The sequence below is a fragment of the Plectropomus leopardus genome, chromosome 22 (assembly GCF_026936395.1).
Source record: "Plectropomus leopardus strain MGB_pleo_1.0 chromosome 22, ASM2693639v1, whole genome shotgun sequence".
Lineage (NCBI taxonomy): Eukaryota > Metazoa > Chordata > Actinopteri > Perciformes > Serranidae > Plectropomus > Plectropomus leopardus.
In genome coordinates this window covers 19,429,567-19,453,183 of record NC_142197.1, presented here as the reverse complement: position 1 = coordinate 19,453,183, position 23,617 = coordinate 19,429,567, and the positions used below count along the sequence as shown (strand labels likewise).

General features: G+C 39.0%; 1 protein-coding gene across 3 annotated transcripts in view; it reads left to right on the top strand.

The window, feature by feature from the left end:
* The window catches only part of dock4b (dedicator of cytokinesis 4b), a 208,667-nt gene that overhangs the window by 135,128 nt on the left and 49,922 nt on the right, over positions 1-23,617 (top strand). For all 3 annotated transcript variants that reach the window (XM_088072897.1, XM_042511800.2, XM_042511799.2), the window contains 11 exons: positions 1,371-1,477; positions 4,423-4,576; positions 6,769-6,866; positions 7,047-7,130; positions 9,462-9,562; positions 10,449-10,530; positions 12,189-12,359; positions 15,528-15,717; positions 16,342-16,478; positions 19,935-20,069; positions 22,761-22,859. In XM_088072897.1, coding sequence (XP_087929023.1) covers positions 1,371-1,477; positions 4,423-4,576; positions 6,769-6,866; positions 7,047-7,130; positions 9,462-9,562; positions 10,449-10,530; positions 12,189-12,359; positions 15,528-15,717; positions 16,342-16,478; positions 19,935-20,069; positions 22,761-22,859 — 1,358 coding nt within the window. The remainder of the gene's footprint in view (positions 1-1,370; positions 1,478-4,422; positions 4,577-6,768; positions 6,867-7,046; positions 7,131-9,461; positions 9,563-10,448; positions 10,531-12,188; positions 12,360-15,527; positions 15,718-16,341; positions 16,479-19,934; positions 20,070-22,760; positions 22,860-23,617) is intronic.

Below are 23,617 nucleotides of genomic sequence, written 5' to 3'. Positions count from 1 at the left end.
CTGCTGCTTTATGTTCAACACCCAGCAGTGCTGTTTCACTGGACTAGCTCTAGCCTGCGTCCATCTTTGCCTGCCTATCTCACTATCCATCAGTGTTGATAGGGAATTATTTGTAATTCCCTTTGAAGTGTAACCAATCAGTGCTGTTGGCTTGACATTGAGTAAGGTAACAATGTTGACTGACAGTGTCACATTTCTTAATGACTGCAATTGGATAAAATAAAATCATAAAAACAATTCTGGTTATCACAAAATATGCTGAATATTGTGGTCAATAATCAGCTAATACCATATACTTTAATACCACATACTTTAAAAAGTGTAACTGTGTGTGGTTACATTGTTGTATTCAAGACAATCTAAACTGAGACCAAGTCATGACTAAGACTAGAGTGTATTGAGACTGAGACAAAACCAGACCGGTGTGTGTCCCACACTGCATGACACTCTGAAGATAAGATACTGAACATGCAAACCATAGGCATTCCTGAGATCCACATTTCCTTACAAACACCCAAAAAACAAATGAGGGTTCCTCTTCATTCACCCCTTTTATTGCCATTTATTGTACGTGTGTGTATGTATAAGTCTACCATGAGAATTGGTACAAATTTTTGTTTATGGAATTTTTCCTTTGTTTTTAGGAACAAATAATTTTAAACACACACTAAGGAGCTGAAATCAACTTAGCCATCTTTATTCAACGCTTCTTTTTGCACTGGCAATCTCCACAGCTGTGGTCTTGGCCAAAACTGAGTAAAATTGTGGTCCAAGACATAACTGAGATCTTTAAAAAGTGTTCTTCAGGCCGGTCTCAAGTACTACAACACTGGTTGCAGGTGAAACAGATTCTGGATGTGATCAAAGGTTGAAGGTACAACTTAGTTTTCCTATAAAGGTACACCTATTTGCCTAGATTTAATGCAATCAAATGCATTATGTGCATCATAGAGGCCATAACAAATTGTTTGTTAAATGCATTTTCTTCCTCATAAAACATTTGCAGAGTTAACCTTTTTAAAACCTGACTTGTTTTTATCCATGTTTGTAAGCTAATAGTGTACTTCTCTGATTTTTGCTCTTTTACATTTCTTTGTGCTCCCTCAATGTCAGTCAGTGGAATAACGTAAACCCATCGACAGGATCGTGTGTCACATCATACATCGTCAACAGTGTTTTTCAGCTTTGTGTTAGGTTTGCATTTTAAGTAGAAGGCAGAGCATCCGATAAACTACTTATTTAATTTATTCATTTGTATTGCATAATCTGCAAATGGCGAGTTTCATAACAATAGTTTTTTTTTATTTCCATGCAGTCTGTGCTTGTTTATTTTCGACTCAATGCCATGTCCATGTGTTGTTGTTTGACAGCTAAAGACAAGGGAGAGAAGAAACTGTTTGGCTACTCCTTTGTTCCTCTGATGCAGGAGGATGGCAGGACTCTGCCAGATGGCACCCATGAGCTCATTATCCATAAGGTAAAAAAAAAAACCACCTTCATACTCTCACCACAAAGATTGTGATTGAACAACATCAATCGACTTGGTGCTTTGCAGGACATTTGTTTTTGGCACATGTTAGACATTGTACTGCAGAAATATTAATTTCAATTCCATCCAAAATTAAGTCTTATTTTGAATCAAAAGAATGTGATGATTTCACTGTTTTCAGTGCTTTTACACTTTTTTTAAAGGTCCCATATTGTAAAAATTCAGTCTTTTTTATTATGAAGAAGATATAGGTGTCATATAAATACTGGTGAAGATATCAAATCACGCAATCCACGTAGAAATGCACAAGGTCCGAGTTCAGAAACTGTGCCTCTATACAAGCCAGCAGGATTTCTGTGGAAGCTGTGATGTCACAAATATACTATAACACGCTATAAACTGGCTCTACAGTGCAGTTAGTCTTCACTTTGCCGCAATGACAGTGCAGAGACATAGAGAGCACAGATGTAGAAGATGCAGAAATGCTGACCCATGCAGGATGTGATTTAGCTGATTAAGACCTGTTCCTGGGTCAACATCCTATTTTGCATTCCTGGACCAACATTGCAGTCAACCCATCAAAGGCCTCTGACATTGTCATTGTGCTGCTCTTGAGCTTTTTTTTTAAAACTCCTTTGAGCTTCCTCTGAGCTAAGCTACGTTTTTGTAATTGAAGTTACTACAGTTAAACAAAATCTGCAGTAACATGGGACAAAATTTTTATGAGCTACTGCAAGGTTAGAGATATAGCTTGCTAATGAAGTAGGCTATGCTAACAAGTCAGCTTGCCAATGGACTAGAATATTAGCAAGTTAGCATGCGGCACTGGAGCAGCACAGTGATGATGCCATACAGTAGGGCTGTGATTGGTTGATTGCAATGTTGGTCTAGGAATACAATGGGAGATGTTTATTCAGGACCATCTCCTACTTGGCTAAATCATGTTGTGCGCTGACCAATCAGAGCAGACTGGGCTTTTTTCAGGAGGGGGTCTTGAAGAGACAGGCTCTTGCAGACAGAGGGTGAATACAGGTATATTCAGGTGTTTTTATTACTTTAAAGCATGTAAACATGATCTAGTAGAAACCCAAAATAGAAGAATGTACATGAAAATGAGCATAATATGGGACCTTTAAGACATTTTTTGGATATCATCTCAATGACAAGGCAGTGATCTTCTTTGCATTATAGTTCAAGCTACTTGGCCTTTATCAGTGCGGACTCTTAAGCCTTTGCATGACGCATTTGACATGGTATTTAACAGGAAAAGTGCGCTTTCAGAACAAAAGATTTAAGTGGACAGAGAGACAAAAAGTTCCATGGTTATCCTAAAGTGCACAGAGATTCTCTTAAATGAACCCACTCACTTTTTTGCATCACTCAGGTGTCATGGTATGGGATTACATGCTGTATGTGATTATGCGAATCATGTGCTCTAAATGGCTAAATGCGGCCATTCTGTTATCACACTGTTCGGTGCCACGGGGCTGACAAACAGCTCACATCACTCCATTACACACCGACTGGCCCATGAGTCATGCCCGCTTACGTAACATCTTCAAGCTGTGCGGCTGAATTGAACCGCAAGCGAATGCCTGTTTGCTTGTGCATACAGATGTCTATATCTGTATTTAGCATGACCTTTATGTCCTTTTTAAAACACCTTAAGGGACTCATCTTTTCACACATTTTGGTTTTGAAAGATCAAAAGCAAATGCAATGGCCAGTATATCCCCTGTTAAAAGCTACTGCAAGACCGTCTTGGGTGTAATTCAGAATAATTGCAGACTACATGGTTTTCCTCAGCTGCAGGCGAAGGGCGTGTGCATAAACCTCAGGCTCTGTGGAGGACAGAAAAGCATGCATTCATGCCATTTTATTGGCAGGGAGGCAGAACAGTGACCAAAAGGCTGATATTTATTTTGCTTTTAGCTAAAGAATCTCCAACAGTCCTTAAAAACAAAACCTTTTATTGTCTTCATTTGGTTGCCAGATTTAGTCCTACCAAACCCCTGTAACCTGAGCCTGCCAGTTTTAGAGGACAGCTCTGGTAGCCCTGTGTGTTCCCACCATCGAGAGGGGGGAAAAGGCCCATTCTAATGCCAGATGGAAGTTGCTGAAAAGCTCAATGAAACTGGCATGGCCTAGTTTCTCCTCAGACCCAAAATAGACACAGAAGAATCAGTCCAAACTGTGTGGTAGCTTTGGAGCTCAAACGGCCTCAGCTGGAGGCATTAAGGCAGCACATTAAATCCCAAAAATAACAAGTTGTCTGCCATCGATTATGTGCAATAGCTTAACCCTTTGAAATCTGAGCAAATTGGCTTTTCCGGAAAACACTCAAAGAAGGCAGTGAGCAAGACACAAACATTTGAAAAAAAAATAGTGAAGAGTCCAAGAAAATTTCTGGAAAATTAGTTACGCACAATAAAATTAAAAAAAATAAGAAAAGAAGAAGAAGGTTAAAAAAAACAAGGAAAATGACCTGGACAAAGTGCTTAAGAAATTATAATAATTTTCTAATATAATTTTAAATATGAAATCTAGTTTTTCCCTAGCTTTTGTCTTTTTTCCCTTGACATTTTTCCCTAGTCGTTTTAAAATAATCTTCTAAATCTACTTACTTCTTGCAATTTGTGGAACATTTCTTACCAAGTTACTCACTGCCTTTTTCCCCATCTTTTGGAAGAAATCGCACCAATTTTCCCAAGGTTCAAAGGTCACATTCCTTTTGAAAGGCATCTGAAAGCTGCACAAGAAACGTGATGGCACTTTGGGTTTCAAAGGCTTAAATGTCTCAATCACAATTTCTCTTCAGCTGACAATAATATTAATATACAAACTCTATGACATTTTGTACCCACCTATAATCCCTTTTTTACCAGTTTACAAAATGTGTGTTTTTTTTCTCTCTTTCCTTCCCTCGTTTCCAGTGTGAGGAGAACACCAGCTTGGCAGACTGCTCACGCTACCTGAAGCTGCCATTCTCCAAAGCCAACCTGCCGTCCAATAACCAGACTCTGAAAGGCACCAAAGAGTCTTTCTGGATCACCAGCTTCCTCTGCTCCACCAAGCTCACACAAAACGGTAAACTCGACTCAGGGATTGACATTTTGGCCGTTTGCCCGGTGAGGTGTTTTGGCTGCTGCGTTCCAACTCATGTCACATTTTAGATTGCAGTGTGGTTGTGGACTAGCTGGTCCTGTGCTCCTGCTTTGCTCTGTGGATCAGGTATAGAACTGTTGGGCTGAAAAAACATCACTTTTCCCATTGATTAAATGTGGGCAACGGCGGTAGGGTCGCAAAAGGGGGCTGAAAAAAATTAAGCAGAATGTTATAAGTTTAAATATTTGGGAAAAAAAGAGAAATTTCAAAGAAAGGAGACTTCCATGGCCTGTCATGTAACTAACGTTTACAATAGAGAGATACCAACAGTCCAGGGTTACCAGTAATACAGTTTATTTTTTCATTTTTTACAGTGTAGAAACAAAAAACACAAGTGTAGAACAAAGGGTGTTTAGCATATAAAATAAATGAATAAAAGGAAAAATATAGAGTTGACTAAACATATCCAAACAAAAAGAAAGGCGTTTCAGGGAAATATCACTTTTCTTCTTTTAAATTTCCTAGCTAGCCACCTAGTAGATTGACAATGCTGAAAGAACAAACAATGATAACCATGCACCAGCAAAAACGAATGCAAACAGTTATCAACCGTTTCTGCTTAATGGCTTAAATAGTAAATGGAGCTGCACTTACAGTATTTTGCACCTTTCTAGTATTGCAATCACTCAAAGTGCTTTTACACAACCTGTCATATTCACCAACACTTTTACACATGGGTAGCTGAGGCTTACGTACAGGGTGTCACCTTCTTCTCAGCTTAAAAGCACTCACACAACAATGTAACAGCCATCTGGTGCAATTTGGGGTCAGTATCTTAATCAAGGATACTTGTGGACTGAAGCAGCAGGAGAACGCCAACCCACTCCACATGGAGCCACAACAGCTTAATGTCTAAAATAAATATATTTCCTAATATGATCTTGCTAGTTTTGATCTTACGTCCTTACTTTTCGAACTATTGTTTCTCTTCTTGGCCACTGAGCTAAACTGCCAGTCAGAGTGATTTAACTCACCCTGGTGTGGATTTAAAATGCTGAGTCGGTTGATAGAAAGCAGACATGGGCTGACTAGCGCCAACCGTGCAGGACGCAACACAAAAACAAAGGCAAAATTTGACCGATGGGCAACTGTCAGAGCTCTTATAGCCAAAGCAGTGACAACGCTTCACAACATGCTAATAAAATGGTAAAATGCCATATGACAACAAGCAAAAAGAAGGGAATGACAAGCTCTATGCAGGTGAGAAAGTGTCATTTCTATCCAAAGCATTCAAGGGTGTGAAAAAAAAACCTGTGAATATGCAGCGTGGTGGGAACACTCACTAACGAACCTATAAATGGTTGCTTTCAGAAATCTGCCTCACAGAGTGGGAACTGTAGTCTTATTTCAGCAGGATGAGCTCGTCACTGATATGTTCGCCCTCATTTATACTGTGGTGAACAATAGCCAACAATAATCATTCATTGAAACTGAAAGCGCAGCAAAGGAGACTTTTGTTTTTCTCCATTCAGCCACTGGTGTGTCCTAAACTTTGTTTTTCCAGACTGCAAAAAAAATCAGTGAATGATGAATCATTTTTTACCTCATTAAGTAGATGGTAGAATATACAAACAGAAAGGCTACAGGCACAATTCAGCTGCAACAGGCTGTTCATTTTCCTGCATACATTTGATTTTGTCGCTGAATTGATTATAGAAGTATTGCAGTGTGTTTTGATGACAAAATTAGCTTGACAGATTGCTTAAAAAACAAATGCAGTCACGCACGCGCGCACACAGGCACAAATTTCAAAGTTGCAAAAAAGACACGCTTCAGGTTGAACTGAATCTGAAGAGACAGCTAAAAGACTTTCTTCTCGAGGCTAATGTTTTATTCATGCGCATGTCTGGGGACCCTGGCTCAGGAAAATGACTTTTTATCTCCTTTATCCCGCTGCACTTGAAAATGTCATCATTTGTTTGGATTCTGTGGAGTTTTTGGGGCTATAATTGAAGGGTGCGGTGATGCTTTGTGATCTGAGGTGTGCTCTGCTCCCATAATCCTGCACTTCTTCACAAACAAACGCCAGATATTTCTTGATCTCTTGTGCTTGTCGCCGCTGTTTTTCTGTATCTCCCTCATTTGCTTCTTCTTTTTTTTTTGTCTTTCTCCAGGAGATATGCTGGACCTGTTGAAGTGGCGAGCCCACCCCGAACGGATCAACGACAGCCTCTCGAAGCTGAAGGAGATCGATGGCTCGGAGATTGTCAAAGTAGGCCCACGATGAGATTTCTCTGCGCCAAATTGCTCCCGCTATCCTGGCATTTGTAGTATCGATTGTTTTTGATTCGATTTCAGTCCACAGGGATGTTCAAAAACTGAAAAGTCAAGTTAATTTGATGCTGCAGCTCACACATGCACAAACTCCCTTTTCTTCTGCTCCCTGCCACAGTTTCTCCAGGACACCCTGGACACTCTGTTTGGTATTCTGGATGAAAGCTCGCAGAGATATGGCCTCAAGGTGTTTGATTCACTGGTAAGTGCTGGAATTTTCCTGTTGTTGGTTTGTTCTGTTTCCTCTTTTCCTTCATATGTCAAGCACAATCTCAGTGTTTGAGTCAAACACAAACTTACTGATGGAGAAAGATGGAGTGATGTAACATCACAGAGCTCGCTGAACCAATCTCATCCCGGTCACGCTGCAGTGCGCTGATAGAGCGAGGCCTGTGATCGATCCCTCTCTCTCTCTCTCTTTCTCTGTGTCTCTCTCTACATCAGTCTCACGCTGACACATGAACACACTTTCTGCTCTCAGCGTGGCGTTATCAGTGATGAAAAGGCCCAGCGAGCCGGGGTAGTCATCAGGTTTCTGTTTTTGCGGTTTTGAGATCAGTCCAACAAGTCTGACATGTGGAGTTATCTGTCTGTGGTTGAACAAATTCGGTGCATTTCACAAAAAAAGCTTGCACACGAGGGAAATGTGGAGGATTCCAGCTTGTGAATGGCCCTCTGCATGGGTGGAATATGATCTCAATCAAAGAAAATAAAACGCAGGTCTTTTTTAAAAACAGTCGAAGGCATTCTGTAGGGTTTGTGAAAAATGAAAATGCCTTTATTTAACATGACAGTATGTGTTTTAAATGACTAACAGTGTGACTGACAGGTCCTCTGAAGGGTCAAGGGGTAAAAAATCATGCAGCCACTGTCAAAGTGGTTTGGATTGGCTGTTTTGTTGTATTTATCGATATTTACAACTATTTGTACATGTAAATTCTCTCTCACTCTCTTTTTACATTGTTTTTGTCATATTTTTATATAGTTTTTTTCTATTGGACACATGTAGTGAAAGTAAAATCATGACTGCTTTATGAGACAATGGGCACCTTTGGCACAGATATGCAAAGGGCCCCACCACCTCTTCACGTGCCTCTTTTATAGTCATATCTCTTTGGCATTTCTTTGTCTGTTTTTGGTTGTTTTGCTCATTTTCGTTGTTGTTGTGCGTCTCTTTGCAGTTCCTTGGAATCTCTGTGTAGTCTTTTTGTGTATCTTTGTCGTTGTTTTATGTTTCTTTTTGGTTGTTTTGCCCATTTTTGTTGGGTTTTTTTGTCTCTTTGCAGTTCCATTGCATCTCTTTGTTTTTTTGTCTCTCTTCGTAGATATTTTTGGTCTCTTCCTGGTCAGTACATGTTAATTTATGTGACATACTGCAGGTCAAGGCCAAGGGGGTCCTTACACTTAAGACCCTTTGGCCTGTGCCCAGTTATTAAGTAATCCATCTATACCTTAAATAATGTGCAGACAGATGTTTTGTATCTGTTGAGTGTGATTTCTCAACTTTTTACCTTCTCATTGTTGATTTCCCATATGAGTGTTAAAGTTTGAGGTTTAATGTAAAGACGATATATACAATAATTACAATCTAAAAGAAATTAAGCACTTTTTTTTCATATTATGAGTTTTCTTTACCAAATAAATGCACATATTTAAACATATTTCTTATATTTCTTCCCTATAATTTTTCTACTTTTACATTTATATGTTTAATTCATTATGTATAGTAGCACTTTTTATTTTTTTGTCTCACATAGTTATTATTTTCTGTTTCTGTTTTCTTGTAGTTTCACTATGCCTAGACACAGTATGTTAGCACCAAGAACAGCAACTGCAATTTCTCATTTTTCCCCTGGGGATCAACAAAGTTTTTCTGATTAAGCACTTTGCCAAAAAAAACCAAACAGGTTTCACATCAAATTTTTGGTAGCCTAAAGGAATAGTTCACCTGCAAATATGACCATTTTTGTAACAATTACTCAAGAAAACTCAAGAAAGAAGCCTACACAGTAAATGAAAAATCCAAAGAAGGCCAATATTCTTGATGAATTAAAGTCAGTGGGACCTTGTTTTACCACAGAACTGCATCAAAACATCTGTATACAAACTCACACAACTCAGGCAGTACAATCAAGGAGTAATTTTTCCAGTTTTATGCTCAGTGCTTCCCGATTCAATGAATGAGAAATGTTAAAACAAACAAACAAAAAAAAAACTTAAATAACTTCCAACAAATAGGCCTAATAAAATGAAAAGCTTGTTTTATAAATTCCATTTACAAGCACTGACATGCCCTGAAAATGAGTAGGAAGAAGTTTACACTTGTGTGTCCACTTGAGTGAATGGTGAAAACATGCAGTCTTGAGTTTTGATATTTAATTCATCAATGAGAAGCTTCAATAAAAAAGCTGGAACAGACTGATCTGAAATATATATGATAGTGTAGTAAAGTGTGTGAAATATGTCAGGTGAAAAACTGAATTTTGTATGTTAAGGAATACTTTTTAAAATATGTTCTCTATTTTATTCTCAGGTCCATATCATCAACCTCCTCCAGGACAGCAAATTCCAGCACTTCAAACCAGTCATGGACACCTACATTGAGAGTCACTTTGCCGGAGCTTTGTCCTACAGGTACGTGACGTCTCATCCTTCACTTCCTCAGATGCTGCAGCACCTTGAGTGTACAACAAGGCAGCCTTCCCCGTCTATTATATTCTAATGACACACAGTATCACATGGGCAGGCAGGCTGACCTGCGTCAGTGCTGAGAGGCAGCTCTGCTCTGTGCTGCTGTTCAGTCAGCCAGAAGTGTGAATGAAATGCGTATGGTGCCCCCTGGCTGATGAGATATGAAATTGTGCTTTTGCTTCCTTACCTCCTCATTTCTTCTCCTGACTGTCACAACCACATACTCACAACCTGCTGTTCTCGCCGGCTGTCTTCTTCACACTCTCTGTACCTGTTAAGATATCGTGCTGGCGCTGTCTTCTTCTCTTTTTTTCAGTCATCGCACGCAGCCACGCAGAACGCTGCTGCCACATCCATCTGCTTCAAACTCTCTCACCTGCGTGATATTGTTTCATTGGAAGTGTCACACCTTAATTAATTAACACAGAAATTATTAAAACAATCTAAAGTTTTTTAAAGGGAACCCGGATGTCATCCAGTCCTGATTAGAGAAAGAAAATCTTCTCATTTAGTAATCACTGTCTGCCTTCTTTTGTCACCAGCTTGCTGTTGCAAAAACAGACGCCTCTCTTGAAGTATCTGTCTCGATTTGAAGAGTCTCAACTGACTTAAAGACAGGAACAAAAGATTTTTATTTATTTTGTCCGTCATCTTAAAATCATCACTCTCGACAACATTCAGAATTTACTCTGAAATTGGTAAAACGCTGTGTAATTAAGTGTTTCATTTCAAAACACTGGGTTGCCTCATCTTGAACCCAGTGAGAGGAGATGTGTGCGATGTAGCTCGGGGTGTGTGTGGTGATACTGTGCGTGTGTGTCTTCTCCAGGGACCTGATCAAAGTGCTGAAGTGGTACGTGGACCGCATCGTTGACGCAGAACATCAGGATCACATACAGCAGGTGCTCAAGGTGAGACAAGTGCTCATACACGTGCAGGACACACGTACAGGTGATGTTTTCAGAAGACGCACAATCAGGGATATTTACACACAATTAGACCATCAACACAGGCGCATCCAGAAATACAAACAAACAAACCTCTCGCTGCCACTCTTTATAATTGCCCCCCCTCTCCCCTCCATCAGCAGTGAATACATCGCGCCACCATTCATTATTCCCCTCCTCAATCTATTACGCTGCATGCAATTTTAATCAGCAAAAATGCAGTGCCTCTGGTTGTTGGGAAGCCACATCACATTATTCAAATGACTCATGCAGATGCGGCGTCAGAGAGGCACATTGCGGCTCCTGTACTGTGGTTTCCCATTTATCATTCACGCCACACGTTCTGTAGCAGAAGTAAATGTTACTCTGTCAAGCAGTAAATAATAAATGAGTGATGCACCGCAGACCTGTTTGCAGCGGTTTGAATGATCTATAGGATGTCTTTCGTTCGTTGTTTTTTTTTTAGAGTTCCTCTTTTAGACATGTTTACTTCTGTAGCAAACATGAAGTGTGTTATCTTAAGACAACTTTGTCATACTTATGTAATAAAGAAAAAAGCAGGTCACTCTGATTGTACAGTAGATACATTTCACAATATTGTAGTCGAATGATTTATATCACTTTCTGTTCAAAAAGTAGTTATTTTACCTGTTTGATTAAATAACTGTCTACCAGAGTCCTGCACGGGACAATCTTTTCTCTCTTGGTATTTTCAGCAGTATTTCTCCTTGCTTCCTGCAGCCTTTTCTCAAACAAAGCTTGTCTTCTTGAAATAAACAGCTACATACCAAGAAGAAAGAATATGAAGTGTTCAATGTCCTCCAATGTGTATTTTTTATTGAGTCACTTTTCCTGTGGAAACGTTAAATGATGCAAACCACCTTCATATAAAAGTAGTGTCTGCAGTGGAAACACAGAATCTGCAGCCCAATCCCAAAATAGAAAATCCTATAATAACCATGTGCTCGAATAATTTGGTTAGGCGGTTTGTTAAAAATGATGATTTTGGGGACATTTTATACTCATGAAACTAATACATTATATTTTAAAAATTAAGGTAATTAAGTAAATACAATTTAAATGAATATCCTTTGCTCATCTCCACAGTTAATTATTATTTTTATTATTTTATTTGAATATATTTCTGATCCAACACCTGCAATCTGACCCGCATGTCGTTGTTTTTTTTGTTTTGTTTTTTTTTTATCAAGAACTGAAATGAAATGGACTCAGCTATCTTAACCAGGGCTACACCTTTTTAAGTGTTATGATTTTTTCAATCACTATTTTATATAAAATGTAAGATAATCATGAAAAATGCATATCACAAGCTTCAAAAGCCCAAAGTCAGCTCTTTGCACTCTTTATGTCCTCTAATTACTTGTCCAAAACTGAATTATATTCCATTCACAAAGATAATAAACAGAAAAAAGCTGCCACCCTCACATACACAAACAAATACCATACCATATTTTGCTTGAATATAAACTGAGCCAGGGGCAGAATCTAATGTAGCATGTTACTTTAACCATTTTCAACTCAAGGGAAATCTAATTAGTTGTTTTTTTTTCTATTTAAACACAGAACAATGATAAACGACAATCATTCTTTTTGTCCTCTAGGCCAGCGAGTACATCTTCAAGTACATCATCCAGTCCCGTCGGCTTTTCTCATTGGCAACAGGAGGCCAGAACGAGGAAGAGTTCCGAGTCTGCATCCACGAGCTCTTCATGTCCATACGCTTCTTCCTCTCACAGGAAAACAAAAGCACCAGCCCCGTGGCACAAACACAGGTACCCATGGGTGTGGTGTGTCTGTTTGTGACACGTATCTACATATCTAAACCCTCACATCTCTGATGTGAACGTGTGAATCTGCACCTGTCAGAACTTGTGCACCACATTATGTTTTCTCTCTCTGTTAATGCAGTTGTGCAGGTGAGAAATTGTTTGTAATTGAATTTCATGCTGCCAGAGGGGCAGGAGACGGAATAGGCATTTCCGTGGCAGCTTTTCCATTTCCGCTGGGAGGTCTGCACAGCAGGGCGGCCGCCCTCGCCGATTTTGAACAAGCAAACCAAAACAAACAAGCTAAAGACACCGAAGATAATCCTAATTACACACCAGAAACAGATGCTTGTGTGGTTTTGTGTGTGTATTTTATGCACTCTTGTAGGGAAATACCCGCATTTTTGCTTCTGTGTGTGGATCTTCTGTCTCTTCTTTTTCTGCTGACTTGTCCGTGTTCTCCCCCTCTTCCTCATCGCCTCTTGTTTTGCTCTTTTGTATTCTCATTTGCCTCTCTTTTTCAGTTATTTCTATTTAGTCCATTAGAGTGGTCTACTCATTTAATCAGTTCAATTCCAGGCTGCTCTCAGCGCTCAAGTCAGGCAAAACCTGAGCAAAAATGTGTGTGTGTGTGTGTGTGTGTGTGTGTGTCATTCCCTTAAGTATGTTAATAATTCCTTTTCTTTATTGCTTTGTTTGCCTCACCCATATTCCCTCATCCTGAACACATTTTTTATTCTAACGTTATCGGAAAATTGCTTTCTTTTTTATTACTTTGTCAGGTTTTCTCATCACAGCTCATTTAAACAATTGTAATAGTCTACTCAGGAGACTGGCAGTTTTGTTTTCAAACCCTCCAGTCACTTTTGTAATTAATTCACCTCGCTTTGAGGCCAGAAAAAGCGTGAAACATTAGCTATTCCACTTGTGCCCTCTGCATGCCCTCCTGAAAGCTCCACTTCATCCCTCCGCTGACTCCTGATCTCAACTAATCTGTATTCTCAACACAACAGTGGCTGTGGGAAGATGCAGGCCAGACTAATGCTGATCCAAGTTGATCTGTGACATGTGGGCACACACACACATTGGTCCAACACACAAAAACACATATAGTACACATAAGCAGCAAAGCCAAGTCGCTTTAATTTAGCACATCACCTGAAATGTGTTGTGGCTTTCATCACAGGATGACGTTGATGTTGATGCCTGGAGCTGATTTTACTTCAATAGCAGAGACCTTATCTACGTTCCCTGAATATTGTTGTATTCATAAAGTGATCAATAAGAGTTTCTGCACAGATGGCATTTGCCGTGGGGAAAAATAGTGTTAGGGAGCAACTGGTTCCTCTGAGCAATTAACACAGGATTTCTCAAACCTTTCTGGTCCAAATTATTGCATAGCAGTAACCTCCAGGGTTGAAAAACGAAACCAATGTTGAAGTGCCAAATCTGCAGTTCCTCCAAAGGCCACTTGAGACTGGCTCGAAAAACAAGTTAATCCCTGTGGACCTCCGTGTATAAAAGCCCAACTTTACAGCAGAAATTAACGTGTTTACAGTCTGGTATGAAAAAAACTGTTTTTGGTCTCTATAGCTAATTTCAACTATCCTGACAACTGTACAGGCGATTAGTTTTTAATACAACTTGCCTGTTTAAATTTGATCAAGGCTTGAAGTCACAAATAGTTAAGGCAAGCTTTGAGTCATAGGTGGGTGCTGTCTATTGACTAGTTGCTATGAAGGTGACAACGTAGGTAACATTACCATGACTCAACCCCAGATGCGAAAAGTATGGAGGTGTAGCTGTTGCCGTTACTATTTTAATGTGTTTTCAGTTCATGAAACTTAAATGTAATGGATTTGGTCACCAGAAAAAAAATATTGTTCAGCGTTTGGTTGTATCAAAAATCTCCCCACGGCATGAAATGAATTCGCTGATGCTATCATGCTTACCATTATTTCATCAAAATTTGACATGGATCCTTTTTTATTCGTTGTTTCTGCAATTATTGTTAATGACTGACACAAATTTGTGGGTTTGGGGACCATTAACTTGTTTTGGGCATATCAGAAAAAGTTTTAAAGCCACTGTTGCAAGAAGTCAGATGTTCACTTTTTCAGTCAAGTGCATTTTGTTTTAATGGTTCTATGCTTGTTGTCTGTAAGTGAAAATTTGTATTAGCATTATCACAGTTTACCATAGCTGTAAATGCGCCATGCTTACGAAATTAGCAGCTAGCATTAGCTCCACCTACCCTCTCATCCAAATACGGTCACCTCTGGCGCCTACAATCCAACATGGCGGTGGTCAAAATGCCAAACTTGAGGCTTCAAAACTTGATTCGACAAACCAATGGGTGATACCTGCTACATTTGCTACGTTCTTTTTTTAATTCAGGCTGTTGTTATTACTTTATATGTGTCTTTTATGAAACAATTATAAAGATTACAGTGAAAATAATGTTACTAATGTTTTTATGCTGATTTAAAGCAAAATATGAATTATGGATGTCTTCTGTTGCTCCTGTCTGAGTGTCGACCCCAGAGAAAACCTCAGAATTAGCTGTTACCACCAAGCAGCCTTTAATGAGCAGCAATACTTTCCAACTCTTTTTTGCTCCATCTGACCTGCTTTTCTTACAAAAGTAAACACCTGTGAAAGTGAAAGAGTGTCGCTGATAAATGGTTTCTGTCCTCTGTCAGGCTTTCCTGAAAAAATGATGGTAAAAACAAAAAAAACAAAGAGACAGTGACTCACATCTGTAGATTTCTAGTAATCTTCATTTTTCAGTTGTGCAGCGAGAATCTGACAGAACCTGACAGGAAGAAAGAGCATCAGACTGAGAGCTACAAACAAGCGACGGACAGCAATCCCGCTGGAGTAGCCCTTAAATTGAATCCACCTAATCCCCGACTGCCAACCAAAACCACTCTAGGCGAATGATTCATTGCACAATAGTGGATGTTTACTTTTGTTTTCAAAACAAAACAGCTCTCAGTAAGCACCGACATATATGGATACAAAGAGTATTGTGTTATGGTTGAGTTTTCTTATACAACATAACCGAATTTTGTGTAATGAACTGTTTAATCCAGACCCCTTAAAGGACTGAACACAATTTGTTGTTGCCAGTTTATCCTCCCAAATGATTGAAAATCTCTCTGTTCTGTCTAGGCGGTGTTCCTGCGGACATTTCCAGCTGTTTACGGCGAGCTGTTGAAGATCTTCACAGTACGGGAGGTGGCCAACTTCGTCAGGGAGACACTGGGCAGCCTGCCCACCGCCGTCCACGCCGACTGCCTGGAGGCTGTCAAACTGCAGTGCATCACCAAAACGGTGGAAAGCCAGCTGTACATTAACCCAGGTAAAGACTTGCTCACACAAACAGATGCTCACTTTGATATGAATATATAATTAAAGCTTGTGAACACACTGAAAACCCAACACGGGGAAATTGGTGAGCAAATTGCACAAATGCAAAGTCATGCATACATATTATGAACAGGGTAAAATAAACAGCACAGAGGGAAACAAACAGATTCGAACAACTAGACTCATCTGCAAAATGCAGATAATAATCAGTCATACTTTGTAATGTGTGTTTGTTCTGCATCATGTACAAACAGGCTATTAGTCCATATTATCCTGATGGGTTGTGCTCTCCTGCAGTGCGGAACACACCTCGGCTAATTATTCCCCTACAGTGCACCTAAGGCTGTACACTGAAGCAAATTACCGTCAATTTTCAGCTTTCTCCCAAAGGCTTCATGTGGCAACAAAACATCCCTCATGCAATTCACATTAATGTTACAGGAAGAATTACATTTAATTATGTTTGAGAAACATTTTGCACTTGCAAAGGCAGAACAAGAACTAAAACAGCCACAGAAGATGAGTGTGTTCTTCCCTGTTGAGCTTTGTTGTGTTCACTCCGTATATATTATTATGTCTTTGATGTGTGATAACAGTGTGTATGTGTGTATTGCAGAGTCACGGTGCATCCTGCTGCCGGTGGTGCTCCGTGTCCTCCAGGCACACATGCAGGAGCAGAGAGACCTGGTCATGTGTGCTCGCATCCTTACCAGCATGTTGTCCCTCATTAAGAAGGAGGAGAACGGCACTGCGGTGAGTATTACAGCAGTGATTGGTTGCCATGACACGAGCCCACCTCATCTTTAAAGGGGACCTATTATGATCATTTTTATTGTCATACTTGTGGTTTGACTTGAACAGGTTTAGATTATTTAATGTTCAAAGGACACTGTATTTTCCTCATACTGTCTGTATTCACCCTTTGTCTGAGACAGAGCACCTCTCTCATTAGGACCACTTTCAGTCACATCTTGTCTGATTGGCCAGCATTTCTGCACCATCATTGGAGCTGGGGAATGATTGTAGCAAAGTGTAGCGACACTTTTTACCATGATAAATCCCAAACAAAAAACGTCTGAAACACAATAAGACACTGTTTTAGCAGGGATAGGATCTGAAATAAGTGAGAAATTAACATTGACAACCAAGATTACATGGTTTTCTGACATTAGCATGTAGCTACCTGTAGTGGTGCACTTGCAGCCAGGGAATACGTGTGTATAGCAACACTTTCTGACATGAATAATCATCAATAAAAGCTTCTAAACCAAATTCTTCAAAATTTAACATGTTCCAGCAGGAATATGACCCAAAGTTGGTGAGAAATTAACAGAATAAACAATCAAGTTTATATGTTTCCCTGACAATAGCATGTAGCTACATGTAGTGCAGTGTATGTAACGTAAGCACTTACAGTAATGTGCATGGAACAGATGACGATATAAAGAAATCTGTCATGAGCTGACGTCAGCTTGTCTCAAAAGTAGAAAAAATTGTTGGAAACAGAGTATTCAAAACGGCCTGATGCCTTAAGTTTTTGCTCATAGGGATAACTTTTCTACAAATTTTTTACCTCATTATTTGAAACTTTGATCATATTTAATATAAATAATCAAAACTGTAACATTATATTTATGTTTCAAAATAAAGACAGGCATAATAGATTTCCTTTGAGGGAGTTGTTCAACATTTTGGGAAATCTTATTCCCAAAATGAAATTCTTATTCGCTTTCATGCTTCAAAGTTCGATGAGAAGGCCAATACCACTTTCATTTTCCTATGAAGTTACTGCAAAGAGACTGTTAGCTTCACAAACACAAACAGCTAGCTCAACGACAAAACCCTAAATCCCCTGGGGATTGCCCATTGTTGTGACAGCCAAAAATTCCAAAATCCTGTTAGTCTGAGGTTGTGTTCTTCCAAAAATACACATTCCCTGCAGTTAAATAACCCATTCGCCAGGAAAATGTGTTTCTGTGAAACATGGATATGCTACACTTGTCACCAACGCTTTGGTGAATGTATGAATAGGTTTAGGCACAAACACACTTGGTCATGTTGAGGAAAAGACCAAGTTTTGATTGAAAACACCCACATTTGGTGGCACAAAGGTCACTGCAAAAGCCAGGATGGGTCCTTGAAAAACACCTGGGTTCAGTGGCTTAACTGCTGTTGGGAAACTGAAACTTAATGCGGGGAGCGTTTATTTTTGGAAAAACGGGACTTTGGAGTATTGGGCGTTTGCATTTGGGACATCTTAAGGACCACCGGGGTTTTGGAATTATGGGCCATTGGAACAATGACACCAAATCCTCCTGTCTTTGAGCTACGCTAAGCTAACCAGCTGCTGATGGTAGCTTCATATTGAACATACAGATAAAAGATTGATCTTCTGATCTGACTCTTTGCAAGAAAACAAATAAATGCTTATTCTGAAATGTTAAACTGTTTCTTTAAACTTTCCAGCGTGCTCACTGCGGTGGCAGCTGCAGAAATTTAACTTCAACAAATCAGCATTTTGTCGCATAAACAAAGAGTAATTTGGCTACAATTTTTCAAGTAAAAAAAAAGTTTTTTTTTTTACATTTTATTATGGATGAAGTTTCTGTATAATTAGGCATAATTCTTTACAGTTAGAATACATTTTCTTTGCTAATTTATGAGACTGTACAAGAGAATCGCCATCCATAATAAGTGGAAAAGAACTTTAGAGGAAGTCAAAGCTATAGGAATTAGTCTTACAGCCATTTCCTCTCCAATGCATTGCAATAGTAGATTGCTTTGTTGTGTATATGGTCAATTAGTCTTTGCAACAAGGACATTGGCAGCCGTGCAGTTCAGTAATGAGACCCATCAATTTAACAGTGGCCATTGTTGCAATGGCAGTCACTGAGAGTCATGTGTGTGTGTTTGTCTGATTTTTGTGTGTGTGTGTGTGTGCGTGTAAGCAGCTCAGGTTGCCTGACTTGCACTGTTGGCTGCTAGAGGGGCAGCTAGTGGTAGGACACACACACACACACACACACACACACACACACACACACACACACACACACACACACACACACACACAGGGAGACTGGCACCACATCTAAAGGGAAGTGACAGCCAATGTGCCAGTCAGAAGCTCCTTCTCATTATCGCTCTGTCCAAAACCTGTCTGTCTTGTCAGGGGTAGAGACTAGAGGGAGATGCACGCACACGCATGCACGCACACACACACACACACACACACACACACGCATGCACGCGCACACACACACACACACACACACACACACACACACACAGCAGTTTATCCTCCACTCTCTTTGAGTTGCTTTTTAATCTTAAACTGTCTCTCTCTCTCCTTTGTATTCCATCTTCTTTTATTCTTTTCCATTCTCTTCTTTCTCTGTGAATTTAGTTTCAAAATGTTGCTCTTAGCCTTGAAACTTCTTATTAGTCCCCAAACTTACTGGTTCAAGGCTCATTAAAAGTGCGATGAAAGTAAGATTTCAGGGTAAGAAGCGCAGAGTTTGGCTCTGAGGCAGAGTGATGCTAGTTGTCGATCTCGGTTCAAGGTTGCACTGACAGAGAAGCACAAGTAGAATTCAAATTAGTCAAGATGACTTTAAGGGAACGTTTATGTAACTTTTAGAAACCCTGACATTTTAGATTTTGGCTTTTCTTTTCCTGTATATATCAACCCTTTAAAACCTGGATTCTCATCATTTATATTTGTGCTGCATTCAGACATCTTTCACAAGTATTTGACCCTTTGAATACTGAGCCAAATGGTCCCCTTACATTGGAAAACATGGCAAAAAGGCAATGACACACTTGGCAAAAAAATGTACCACAAATTTGAGAAGTTAGTAAAAAAGAAAATTGTTTTAAAATAGTTTTTTTTAGAAAGATAGGAGGATTATTAGAAAATTATCCTTAAAAAACAGGGGAAAATGTACAAAAAGCTGTATTTATAATAATATTTTATATTCAAAATCATGTTATAAAAAATGATATGTAGTAAATACATAACATACTTATACTTACGTACTTTTTAAAATTTCTTTGCAAATTTTTTGGACCATGTCTTGTTAAGTTCTCCCTGTCTTTTTGAAAGAAATCAAACCAATTTGCTCAGGTTTCAAATGGTTAACAAAGTAAAGTAAGCTGTGGCTGTTGCCTGTAATTTATGTTTAAGCATTTTTTTTTTCCTTTGTGCAGGAGCCGGTGGTCTCCGAAGAGGTGGAGCTAATTGTAGAAAGCCTGCTGGGAGTTTTGCTGAGAACCATCCTGGAAATTAGCAACCGACCGCAGCCTGCTGGACCTGCCATGAGACTGCAGTTCCAGGATGTCACTGTATGTGTGCTACATTATGTGTCCGTCTTTGTGTGTACGCTTACCACTGCAAATTGTTTTGGGATTTAACAAAATGTGCAGGAGTAATTATAGATTTAAAATTGAGTTGCTGTGGCAGAGACTATCATTTGTCTAACATTATTAACATTAATGGCAATAATTAAGATTTATAATACAACACAGCACAGAGAGGTGAATGGTGATGTGGATTATAATGAGATGATCATCACTGTGTGCTGATGGAGGCTCAAGGAGGGGTGGGTCCACTTGTAATAGAGCTCTGCTAATGTTGCTACAATTCTTACTGGTTGCCAGTAGAGGTTAATGAAGGGCATACTGCAAATTCAATATATTAAAGAGCTTTCTTTCCTGTGGCAAAGGATATAAAGGATGGGGATGGGCATTTGAAGTCATTTTCCATATTCTCTCATTAAGTTAGCATAGATAACTCGCAAAAAAACAAAAAAACAACAACAAAAACAACAAAAACGTGAGAACAGGAATATAAATAGGCCATCTTTGGTTAAAAAAAAAAAATACAATTGCAATTCATTTATTGAACAACCAGGCTTCAATTAGCCTATTAAACCATACATTCAAAGTTAACCTCAATAAAAAAAAATCTTGAAAAAGCTGACAATATTTAAAGGGGAACTATGCCCATTTTCAGAATTCATACATGTTAGGAATATATACTCCTAAGGTCTAAGACAGTCTAAGAAAGACAGCTCAGTAAACTCTAGACATGGCTATTGGCAAGTGTGAGCCGTGAGGACATGTTAAGTTTAAACAATATTAATGATAATGAAATCGTAATTCTAGAAGCACTAATTGACATGAATTAATCATAACCTTGTTTAAACTTTACAAGCCTAATTTAGACATAAATATGTTCATTCTTGTTTAAAGTCCCAGTGAAACAGAAGTTAGAGTGTCTTTACCTTCTAAGCTTTGACATATTTCCCAGCAAAACAAAAATATTTTAGCCGTGAGCAGTTACAAGAGGGACTGAAACAAATCGCTCACATTTAATTAGACTGCTAAAAACTGGGCTGACTAAGAGTTTAGCACCCTATGGAGCCACAGAGGACTGCTGGCTCCACACACACCTCCCTATCGGTTAGATCAGAAGATGAATGAATTAGCTCTGGGCTATATTGTTTTAGAAATGAAAACAAAGGTTTAGCCCACCAGTATCGAAACACACTGGTCCCCATGGTCATGGAAAACCTGAAAAAGTCATATAATTTCACAATCACATTTTCCATCCCTTTAAAAGTCATGGAATTATTATAAAGTTTTGGAAAAGTCATTGAATTTTGCTGTGTGTAATGAAATTGTTACATTAATCTTCTGAGAAGTGTAATATAATGGCAAATGTATTTATTTTGCTGTCAAAGTAACATACCTCTAATGTGCGCTGATGTGTTGCGTTTGTTGACAATCGCATACATCTCTCCCTTCAAATATGCTTGCTGAAATTAGTTGGAATAGAGTTTGAATCTGATCCGATGTTTAAAAAAACTCCTGGCAAGTGGGAAAAGAAAAAAAAATATTATGGGTCCTTTTAAAAGTCATGAAAAAGTCTTGAAATTGCAGTGTGTATAGCTAGTCGACCAAAGTCTCATTTGACAGGATGAACCTTTGTAAACGCCCCCGAGAGCTGGATGACTCATCAAACGTTTGAAACTGTTATACCTTGTTTTACAGAAAGAGAAAAGGCACAGATTTTGATGTAGAAATACTTCCATGATGATTTTTTGACAGAAATTTGGCATAGATTATGAGATAAATGATCAATTAACACAGAGACAAGGGATTCAAACTGTGAAAATGTTGAGGTTTTTCTTTTTTCGTTTCATTGAGACTTTAGAAAAAAATCAGCTCTTCCACATGCTCTGAGAGAGGTGAGTGTAGAGTCAATTTAGTCCTGCTGTGGAGAAGATTTTTTGGATAGAACAGTGTGTGTACTCAGCACACTCAGCGTTCTGGTGGGATGGGATCCGCAGCTCATTGAAATACTTCGCCAACTTTTTGGAATTGTAACTGATGTACCTGATGACATTTAATTCAGACAATGTCAGACAGTCAGACAATGATTTATGTTTGTTAAGAATTATTTGTATGAAGAATATAGTCAAGTCTGCTATGAATTCTGTTTTTTTCATTTTCATTTTCGAGTATAATTTGACAAAACAAGTATGAGAACAACAAAATCAATGAGTAAACTATTTAAAAATAAATAATATAAAATTGCAAAATAATACAATAAATAAAATAAAACACATCAATACATTAGCTACGGTTACAAAACATGTCTTCTCTCCATACATAGCTACATACAGTCTAGCCAGCTAGTTCGTGAGCAGAGGTCCATCAAAGGCTCCCATGTTTTCAGAAATATGTACAATATATTTTTTAGGGCATTAATGAGCTGTTCAAGATGTAAAGTGATAGAACAACAATTCTGTGTTCAGCTCAGTTTGTTAAACTATTTTGTTTCTTTTCTGTATACAATGTTAAACCAACGACATGAGCTGTTTGCTTTGTTACTGTGTGTTTGTATGAACAGTATGTGCATGGACCCTGAAAAGAATAGCCAATGCACCTCAATATTAATACTGATCATCGAGTAATCTTTTCTCTCTCTCTGTCTCTCTCTCTCTCTCTTTCGTTTTTTTGTCCTGTCAGGGGGAGTTCGTGGCGTGTTTGTTGGCCCTTCTGCGACAGATGAGTGACAGACACTACCAGCAGCTGCTGCAGGCATTCAGCAGCAAAGACAACCTGAGGGTAAGACCACTGCATCATCCATCTCTCTCATTCCCCATCTGTCAGTCTGCGGCTTCTCTCCCTCTGTACCCCCTTTCCCTGAGACCACATCAATCTTTTCTTTCCCATATATTTATCCTTTTCAAGCCACAGTGCGTTATGTCTTGCCATTGCTTGTCCGATGTGTGTATTGGCATATAAATATTGGGTAGATAGTGAGAGACGAAATTTCCATATATATGTTGTTTTTTGGATTTGACATTCTAATCTGTGTTTGTCAGAAAAACATTTGTTTTTCTCCCTGCTCTTTTTTGAGTCATCACTCCGGCTCCCCGCCTCTCAGCCTCTCTTTTCTCTCTGTTACTTTCTAAAAGTTTTTAGAAACTTCCCACTTTCCCTCAAGTGACTCACTCACTGCACTTGCAGACATTTCTGAAATAAATGTGTGCACACACATGTGTTTATGTGCTGTGCATGTAGGTATTTGTGACTGCACTGCAGTGAATCAGTGGTGGCAGGTTTCAAAAGGAAGAAGAGCAGAAAGACAAGAACACAGAAAAAGAGACACAGAGAAACTTAATGGGGTCACAAGTTCATCATAGTGATGTGTCACTTCGCTCAGTGTCGAAAGAGTAAAGACTGGTAATCTGCTCTTGTTAGATTGAGAAAGAAAGACAGTTTTCATGCTTTATTTCTAGTACTTTTATCTCAAGTATCAAGCGTAAGTGTCTGGAAGAGCTTGAGCCACTGCTGGACTTTGAAAAGATGAATTGAGATTT